The sequence below is a fragment of the Miscanthus floridulus genome, chromosome 6 (genome assembly GCF_019320115.1).
Source record: "Miscanthus floridulus cultivar M001 chromosome 6, ASM1932011v1, whole genome shotgun sequence".
Lineage (NCBI taxonomy): Eukaryota > Viridiplantae > Streptophyta > Magnoliopsida > Poales > Poaceae > Miscanthus > Miscanthus floridulus.
The window spans coordinates 135,297,973-135,308,139 of record NC_089585.1 but is presented as its reverse complement, the minus strand read 5'-3'; the positions used below and the strand labels follow the sequence as shown (position 1 = coordinate 135,308,139).

At 43.8% G+C, this 10,167-nt stretch overlaps 1 protein-coding gene across 1 annotated transcript; it reads left to right on the top strand.

The window, feature by feature from the left end:
- Positions 1 to 2,224: 2,224 nt before the first annotated feature.
- LOC136457050 (leucine-rich repeat receptor protein kinase MSP1-like) lies at positions 2,225 to 9,790 on the top strand. The gene is made up of 3 exons (XM_066457092.1): positions 2,225 to 2,476; positions 3,721 to 3,805; positions 5,690 to 9,790. The coding sequence occupies exon 3, from the start codon at positions 5,712 to 5,714 to the stop codon at positions 9,591 to 9,593; it is 3,882 nt and encodes a 1,293-aa protein (XP_066313189.1). The 5' UTR covers positions 2,225 to 2,476; positions 3,721 to 3,805; positions 5,690 to 5,711; the 3' UTR covers positions 9,594 to 9,790.
- The last annotated feature ends 377 nt before the right edge of the window (positions 9,791 to 10,167 follow it).

Below are 10,167 nucleotides of genomic sequence, written 5' to 3'. Positions count from 1 at the left end.
TGTGTGTATTGTGTAGTACGAGTCTATATAATTACAATTGACATCACAATGTTGGCCCCAATGCCAATAACAACTTTGACCACAAATATATAGTGTGCACATTGTGCATGTGCATGACAACTACTTCCATACTAAAAAAAGAGACTAGGAAAATATGTTGATAAGAAGCCACTATAAGTAGCTTCTTTTGTCCATTTTGCATTCAATGTTTAGCTATTCAAATAACCATAACGGGAATCCATGAAGAAATATGTGTTTCCCATTTTGTGATATGCTATATTTAAAAAAGGCAACTCTCTTTATGGGTTGATCAGATAATTGGTTCATCCTGTGTTTACTCTTAGAATATGTGCATAGATATGAAACCCCTAAATCCGAGTATACTAACAATGCACCATGTATATCACTTAATCACTCCCTTAAAGCCATGTTATGGGTCGTGAAGTAGTCGCAAATATTGCACTTTGTCATATTCTAATTCTAAAAAACTAGCATGACAGGAGAAAATGAGCATACATTACTGAACAATGGAAACAGAAGATGTGAAGGCGATAATAAGCACAAAAAAGGAACACCAACTCATCGGCAACATCCGAGGCACCCTCAAAAGGCAACTCAAACGCCAAGAAGACCCACTGACCTTTTCATTTCCCATCCAACACCGCCTCGTTTCCCTATTATCACCACCCCTCGTGCACATCCAATTGCACCGCCAGTTCACACAAACGAGTGGTTGAATAAGCTGTTTGATACTTTGTTTGTTATTAAAATGTATGAACATATATGGAACCTCATGCGAGTACTAACAATATATCATGTACTCTGATGTCATGATGTAGTGGTAACTCTCTTATCTACTGTGTGTATGCACTATGAAATAAGCCGTAGAACCTCCCTCTATCATGTTTTCGATTTTCATAAGAAAAGTTATTACTAGTAATGTATTATAGTAGTATATAAAAATGTGCGCTGTGATAAAGCGTGGATCTAAGTTGAAAGGCCATTAATGTCACCTCTACTAGAACCTTTGCCCATCAACACTATTTTTCAAAGGAAAAAGAACCATTGCTATACTGTGACAACATGGAACTAGGCTGGCTCTCTCACGGTTGTGTGATACAGCTGTCTATACATGATAATCGACATCACAATGCTTGTCCTTTGCATAACAGCTTTGACTAAAAGCATCGTGTATGCACACGACAATTCTTTCGCCCTAAAAGAGACAAGAAAAATAAATTGATAAGAAGCCCCAACAAATAACTGTGTTCGTCCGCTCTCTATTTATGTCTAGTTGTTCAAATATATAATTACAGTTTGACTAGAATCCAATAAAAGAATATGTGTTTCCACTTGTGAATTAACAGTTCTATTAAGAAAAACACGCTATAATTGGAAAAGCCATATCTCCTTGTTTATCCTTTGTTCACGCGTGCACAAATATACAATTAGAAACCTCTAAATCTGAGTACACACTAATAACAATGTATTATATATACATTGTTTTACACTCTTATACTTTATCATACGTCGTGAAATAACCAAAAGGGTCTGTCTACTAAACAATCATGTGTTTTATGCAGTTTCAACACATGAATTTCTTTGCACCCTAGAATTAAGATCCAACAGCCTCCACCCTCCTTCTATCTTTAGCCTCCAGTCTTCTTCTACCTCAAGACAATCACACATCACAAGATCACAGATCCACAGATCACAAGAAATATTTTTTCTATAGAAAGACAAGTCACAGAGGAGGAAGAGGAGAGGCCTACTGGCGCCACGCGACAGACCGAGTGCGTCACGGCATGGTGCGCAGCTTCATCGGAGGACGTCACGGTGCGGCACGGTGCGCAGCTTCGTCGGAGGACGCGTGCGTCAGCAGAACCGAGGAAAGGAGAGAGAAAAAATCAATGTGTTTTTTTGCGCTAAAACATACGTGTGATGTATAGCATTTCTGTAAAAAAAAATGCTATGCTTTGACATGTTGTCAAAAGATTTTTCCACGTAAACATGACTAGGAAGAACATAAGCATATATCGTCCATCCATCAGTGGAAACGGAAGACTAGCAGCTGACCGAGATGACGCAATGGACGACCCCGTGGGCCGGGGCTTTTACCAGCTGGAAAGACAGGCGATAAGCACAAACAGACGAGCACGAACTCATCCCAACTCCGAGCGAAGGCAGGCGCCCCACGAAAAGGCAACCGAGAAGCCAAGAAAACCCCGCCGGCCTTTTCCTTGCTGCTGCCTTCCTTTCCTGCCCAACACCGCCTCCCTTCCTTCCATCGTCGCCACTCGCGCACGCACCCAACAACAGCGCCTCCACCAGTTCGTGCGTGAACTCTCCTTCCCCTCGGCTCTCACCGCTCACGCGTCCCTCGTGCCCGCGCTGCGCTCTCCGCGGGGGCACGGCACCGCCGGCGCGCCGCCTCTGCGACCGGCATTGTGGAGCGCCCGCGCGCGACCCCGGCGAGGTAAAAGCATGATCCTCCCTCCCGCTTGGTGCGTACCCCCTCGCGTTGTTCTGGGCAAGGTTTGAACGGGGTAGCTGCACCGCGGTGCCCGCAGTAGATGCCGCGGTGGCGGTGCGGTGTTGCCTTGCGTTGCTCGTGCTCGTGGCGCTTCTGCTGCTACTGAGTTCTCTTGCCTCCTCGCTGCCTTTCCCCTTGGTGTTGCGCTCCGTGCACTGGATTGGTTCTGTGGGTTTCTGTGCACTGGTTCTGTGGGTGGTTCATGGCCCCGGCAGCCACGGGGTGCCGGTGGTAGCATGTCGGGGCGTGAAATTCTGCCGTCCTAGTCGTCCGTGGTGTGGCGACGGCGCCGCCATCGGGCTTCATCCGGGTAAATAATCGTGGGAAAGCACAGGGGTTCAGTTCGGACGAGTTGGGCGCTGTTTGGAGCCTTTGGTTTCTGATGATTCTGTTCTTCGCGAGTCTCTTTTTTTTCGTTTTTAATTGTTTGCCATTTTTTCCTGGGAGAAAAGGCGTTCCATTTCGCTCCTCCAAATCCCGCACCCCCATTTCGCTCCCCGTGCCGTGGCTTCAATTCCTTCGCGTTGTCTCGGGCTACGTGCTAGTTGTTGTACTGGTTGTTTTCTAAGGAATGCTTCTATTGAATGCGACTGGAGTATTTAATTGGACTTGGTTGGTCAGCATGCACAGCCACACTGCCACACGGCCCGATAAACAAATCACAACCCAAATGATGGCCCAAGTCCCAGGTGAAGAAACATCCCAGCAGCCAGCAGCTTCTGCTGCAGTGCGTGTACTGATCTACTGTGAGATCAACAGTTCAGTAAACCTGCTGGGATCAAGCCAGAAAATTCTGATCTGCTGTAGTGCTTGTACTTACTTAGTACCCGAGAGCCTTAGATTGATATGGTTCATCTGGTGTACGAGTTTGGCAACCTGTGAGAACAGCGTGTTCGGCTGATCCAGAAATAAGCTGATTTCGGCAGATTCAACAGTGAATAAGCTGAAACAGGCTGAGAGTAGATCAGCCGAGGGTAACTAAACTGAAGTCCCTTCTTTGTCCTGTATGTTTGTAGAACTGTTGATGTAGTTGCTATTTGGCAAAATTTAACGCATCTGCAGTGATTGGCATGACAATATTTGCTATCACTACCTCTTTATTAGTTTGAGCGGACGCTATGAAATATAATGGCTCTCAACCAAGGCTAACCATCGAATTGACATGGTGTTGACTTTTTTTTCTCCAGGATATGTATTGATATACGTTGCCGCTTTGATTTTTGGTCTTCTTCTTCTGCCACTACTTGAATGGAGAAGGCTATCAAATTAAAGGTATTGACAATAGTTTCAGTTGTCGTTCTTCTTCTGCCACTACATGCATACAGTTCTCGGAACTACAAAAGTTTGCACACTTTGTATATGTAGTGGGTTCCTTTTAAGGCACTCCCACTTATCTACTTGAGAAACAAAATTAGCCCTAAATTTATGTAGGATCTAATGTAATTAAAATGATTAATAATATATTAACTGTCTAATTAACCTGCTAATGCTGGTGCCACGGGATTTTATTTTAAGGTCATCGTCAACAAAAGGAAACTCTTCCAGCTTTGATAGATTTTGTCCTTCAATTCCTCTGGCTTCCTTCCTGACCCCAAATCACGAGATAGCAATGCAATATATAATCTCCCTTCCTTGCTCGCAAATGATGTTGCAATGTTGCATGCATAAGCAGCAGGTCATCAGGACTAGAGTACTTCTTTTTCATACGGGATACTCTGAAACTAGACAGATACTTCCAGCAGCGCACTTTGATTAATTTTCCTTCTTGAAACAGTAGATAAGTTCTTTGCTATCTCTCAGGATACACATTATTATTATTATTATTATTATTATCTCCTCTCTGAGTTTTACTACGTAAATAAAAACAGCAAGCAGTCAGTTCACATTCCGGAGCATTTCAGTCATTACAATGGCAGCAAACATGTGCTGGTACAAAACGATCCACAAGTACATAAGCTTTGTTTGGCAAGGTTACAGCTCTAAGCTCCACAAAGTAGTTTTAAGCCTGTTTTAGTCTAAAACACACACAAGATGGTTCATCCAAACACCATCATGTGCCCCAGCTCTATGCTCTGCCAAACATGCTGTACTCAGCTCTATGCTCTGCCAAACATGCTGTACTCAGCTCTATGCAATGCCAAACATGCTGTACTAAACTACTAAAGTACAGGAATCAAAACCAGTAACTGATGTCTGAATGTGGACTTCCATTTTTTTATGACCTACCTCTGATCACATTTTTTATATCAGCTGACCTACCTCTGATCACATTTTTTTATGACCTCTCCCTTGTAGCCCCCTTTTTCTTCTTCTTAATGAAATGACACGCAGCTCTCCTGCGTCGTTCAAGAAAAAAATATCAGCTGTCACAATGTCACTCCTCTGTGAAACTGTATTCTTTAATTAGTTTCTGAAATGACATCCAATTAGCACTTTTAGCTCTATGTCATTGCCATCCTGTGTGTTAGATCAGTAAACAGTATGTGTTCTAAAATAATTTGTCACGTCCAGATGTTGTATGGTGCATGTCACATTCACACCAATTGAATTAGTAGTATCTCATCTCTTGCTATAAATGTTTGTAATGTTGGATACGAATGAAAAGATTAGAAAGAACGTTGCATAAACGGTAGCACACGAATGCTTTATATTAGGTACATATGCATAATATTAGTTTATATGCGCACCTGCTTGGTGCATGGTATAATTGGGTAACAAATAAAGCATGATTATGGTTATATTAGGCAACAAATAAATATTTTATTTCATGCATGCTATCTTTCCAAAAGCATGATTAGTTTGGAGCCTGCTAGTTTTGGAGCACCTTAAAATTTTCCATGTGTAGTTCAGGGTTTAGGCATTAAACAAAAGTATGATTAATGGTTTCCTAGTCATTTTAATTTTGTCTTTGTGCTCTTTCTTTTTTTAAATAACCAACCAACAGAGCCAAGTTTTTAAAGATCTGTTCCAGGGCATAAACTATCTATTTGGTTTCAGGATATGGCTTGGTCCAAAACATTTGAAACCAGATTGCCACTTTAATTGACTTCTTTTGTAAAGCTGAGGAAAAACTATGGAACATCTTTTCTCCTGCAGCTCATGTTGATCCTGTGTGGTCCTTTTGTAGCTGCTAACTTTACTATTTTCTTTGTGCAGATTACAATTTGAACTGCTAGCAATGGGACCCCATTGTTTCTTCATCTTGACCCTACTGATATGCTTCACCCCCAGCTCTGCTTTGGCTGGACATAATGATATAAATACCTTGTTCAAACTGAGGGACACGGTCACTGAAGGGAAAGGATTTCTCCGTGACTGGTTTGATTCAGAAAAAGCCCCATGCAGTTGGTCAGGTATAACTTGTGTGGAACATACTGTAGTGGAAATAGACTTGTCCTCTGTGCCAATTTATGCCCCATTCCCGTCATGTGTCGGGTTATTCCAATCACTTGCTCGTCTCAACTTTAGTGGTTGTGGGTTTTCTGGTGAGCTTCCAGATGCCTTGGGGAACCTGCACAGTCTTGAACAGCTTGATTTGAGCCATAACCAGCTTACAGGGGCCCTTCCTGTTTCATTGTATGGACTGAAGACATTGAAAGAAATGGTGCTTGACAATAATTTCTTTTCCGGGCAATTGAGCCCCGCTATTGCACAGCTTAAGTACCTCAAGAAGCTTTCTGTATCCTCGAATTCTATCTCTGGCGCCATTCCTCCAGAGTTGGGCAGTCTGCAGAATCTGGAGTTCCTGGACCTTCACATGAACGCACTTAATGGGTCGATACCAGCAGCTTTGGGTAATCTGTCTCAGCTCTTGCACCTTGATGCCAGCCAGAATAATATATGTGGCTCAATATTTCCAGGAATAACTGCAATGACAAACCTAGTTACAGTTGATCTCTCTTCAAATGCTTTGGTGGGGCCACTACCTAGGGAGATTGGTCAGCTACAGAATGCTCAACTGTTAATATTGGGACATAATGGTTTCAATGGAAGCATTCCAGAAGAGATCGGTGAACTAAAGCTGCTGGAAGTGCTTGAGCTCCCTGGATGCAAGCTCACAGGCATCCCTTGGACAGTTGGTGATCTCAGAAGTTTGAGAAAGCTTGATATTTCAGGGAATGATTTCGATACTGAACTCCCGGCATCTATTGGCACGCTGGGAAATCTGACTCGTCTATCTGCAAGGAGTGCTGGGCTTACTGGGAATATTCCGAGACAACTTGGTAACTGCAAGAAGCTTGTACTTGTTGATTTCAATGGCAACTCCTTTTCTGGCCCTATACCTGAAGAACTTGCAGGTTTAGAAGCCATTGTCACATTAGATGTGCAAGGGAACAATCTATCTGGTCACATTCCAGAGTGGATCCGGAATTGGGCGAATCTTCGTTCAATATATCTGGGGCAGAACATGTTCAATGGACCCCTGCCAGTACTGCCATTGCAGCATCTAGTTATTTTTTCTGCAGAAACCAACATGCTATCAGGTTCTATTCCTGGTGAGATTTGTCAGGCCAATTCACTGCAGTCACTCAGGTTGCACAACAACAATCTGAATGGGAATATCATGAAGGCATTTAAAGGGTGCAAGAACCTTACGGAACTTAACCTGCAAGGAAACCATCTTCATGGTGAGATACCACATTACTTGTCTGAGCTACCACTAGTAACAGTTGAGTTGTCCCAAAACAACTTCACAGGAAGGCTGCCAGAGAAATTGTGGGAATCATCAACTATTCTGGAGATCACACTCAGCTACAATAAGCTTACTGGCCCTATACCTGAAAGCATCGGTAGGCTCTCCAGCTTGCAGAGGCTACAGATCGACCGTAACTACTTAGAAGGGCCTATCCCGCGGTCAATCGGCGCTCTAAGGAATCTGACAAATCTCTCTCTATGGGGCAATAGACTGTCTGGGAACATTCCACTTGAGCTCTTCAACTGCAGAAACCTTGTCACCCTGGATCTAAGCTCTAACAATTTGTCTGGCCACATCCCGAGTGCCATATCTCACTTGACATTTCTCAACAGCTTGAATTTGTCTAGTAACCAGCTGTCCAGTGCTATACCTGCTGAGATCTGTGTTGGATTTGGGAGTGCAGCTCACCCTGACTCAGAGTTTGTTCAGCATCATGGCTTGCTTGATCTGTCATACAACAGATTGACTGGCCATATCCCAACAGCGATCAAGAATTGTTTTATGATTACCGTCCTCAACCTCCAAGGAAATATGCTAAGTGGTACCATTCCACCAGAGCTTGGAGAACTGCCAAATGTTACAACCATCTACCTTTCTCTTAACACATTAGTTGGCCCCATGCTTCCTTGGTCTGCACCATTGGTACAACTGCAAGGCCTTTTTCTCTCTAATAACCACTTAGATGGCTCCATTCCTGCTGAGATAGGCCAAATACTTCCCAAAATCGAAAAGCTAGGCTTATCCAGTAATGCACTTACTGGAACACTACCCGAGTCTTTACTCTGCATCAATTACTTAACCTATCTGGATATCAGTAATAACAGCCTCTCTGGACAAATCCCATTCTCTTGTCCTCAAGAAAAAGCAGCATCAAGCTCCCTGATATTGTTCAATGGGAGCAGTAACCATTTCTCAGGGAACCTAGATGAGTCTATTTCAAACTTCACACAACTGTCTTTTCTTGATATCCACAACAACAGCCTCACTGGAAGTTTGCCCTTTTCACTTTCTGATCTCAGTTATTTAAACTATCTTGACCTCTCAAGCAATGACTTCCATGGTCCCGCCCCTTGTGGTATCTGCAATATAGTTGGCCTCACATTTGCCAACTTCTCTGGTAATCACATTGGCATGAGCGGCTTAGCGGATTGTGTTGCAGAAGGCTTTTGTACTGGAAAGGGTTTTGATCGGAAAGCACTTAATTCATCTGGTAGAGTTCGAAGAGCAGCAATCATTTGTGTTAGTATACTCACTGTCATCATTGTCTTAGTTCTTCTGGTGGTTTATCTGAAACAGAAGCTATTGAGAAGCAGACCCTTGGCTCTTGTACCTGTCAGCAAGGCCAAGGCTACCATTGAACCAACCTCAAGTGATGAGCTCCTAGGGAAGAAGTTTCGAGAACCCTTGAGTATCAATCTTGCAACATTTGAACATGCACTTCTGAGGGTCACCGCAGATGATATTCAGAAAGCCACGGAGAATTTCAGTAAAGTGCACATTATTGGGGATGGTGGGTTTGGCACTGTCTACAGGGCAGCACTTCCTGAAGGTCGGAGAGTAGCGATCAAGAGGCTTCATGGTGGCCATCAGTTCCAAGGTGATCGTGAATTCCTGGCTGAAATGGAGACAATTGGAAAGGTGAAACATCCTAACCTTGTTCCTCTACTTGGCTACTGTGTATGTGGTGATGAAAGGTTCCTGATATACGAGTACATGGAGAATGGGAGTCTTGAGATGTGGCTCAGGAACCGGGCTGATGCCATCGAAGCACTTGGATGGCCAGACCGTCTGAAGATATGTATTGGTTCTGCCCGCGGGCTTTCATTCCTGCATCATGGCTTTGTGCCCCATATCATCCACCGTGACATGAAGTCAAGCAACATTCTATTGGATGAGAACTTTGAGCCAAGGGTCTCTGATTTTGGCCTTGCAAGGATAATCAGTGCGTGCGAGACCCATGTCAGCACTGACATTGCTGGTACATTTGGCTACATACCTCCAGAGTATGGCCAGACAATGAAGTCCTCTACAAAAGGTGATGTCTACAGCTTCGGTGTTGTCATGCTTGAGCTGCTCACAGGGCGGCCACCTACAGGGCAAGAGGAAGGGGAAGGGGGTGGAAACCTTGTTGGCTGGGTGCGATGGATGATGACACATGGTAAGGAGGATGAGCTGTTTGATCCTTGTTTGCATGTCTCAAGTGTGTGGCGGGAACAGATGGCCCGTGTGCTCGCCATTGCCCAAGACTGCACTGTGGACGAGCCATGGAAGAGGCCAACTATGCTGGAGGTGGTGAAGGGCCTCAAGATGGCCGAACCAATAGAATGTGGACCTCTGGTTGTGACAGTCACTAAGGACATGTAATGCCGATGTATGGAACTGGGTGTTCAGCGAATGTTGTTCTTGTGTTGATATAATAATGTAGGCTCCTTGTAGCTGTAGCTGTACTGGTGACTGTAATGAGAGAAACTAATGCTGCTCATGTTCAGGCTGTAGTTATTGATGTAACCTTTTCATCTGGACCCAAGCAAGCACTTATGATATGGCAGGGATTGGTTAGAATTGCCCGTACTGGATTTAGCTCTTGTGATTTTGCATTCTACTACATTTCTGCTTTGTTGTTCTGCTGCATTGACTGAAAGTACTTGTATGAGCAATCCTAGAATTGCTAGATTCAACTCATGCCAGTTTGGCCTGATTACTCATGTATTCTTGCTGCCTCAATGGTGCTATACTGCTGCTGTGTAGGAATTTGTGTGCAACTGGAACGTGTTAACTACTGGTGACTAATGAGAGAAACTAATGTCACTCATGTTCTGGCTGTAGATGTAACTGTTTTATCTGGATCCAAGTACTTTATCTGGCATTCATGTGGTAGGGAGTGTTTTACAAGCTCAACAGATCACTGTATTCATGTTTCCCCCTTTTCCCTGTGTTA

Coding starts and splice junctions, on each gene's coding strand:
- LOC136457050 (XM_066457092.1), top strand. CDS start 5,712: ATGGGACCCCATTGTTTCTTCATCTTGACCCTACTGATATGCTTCACC.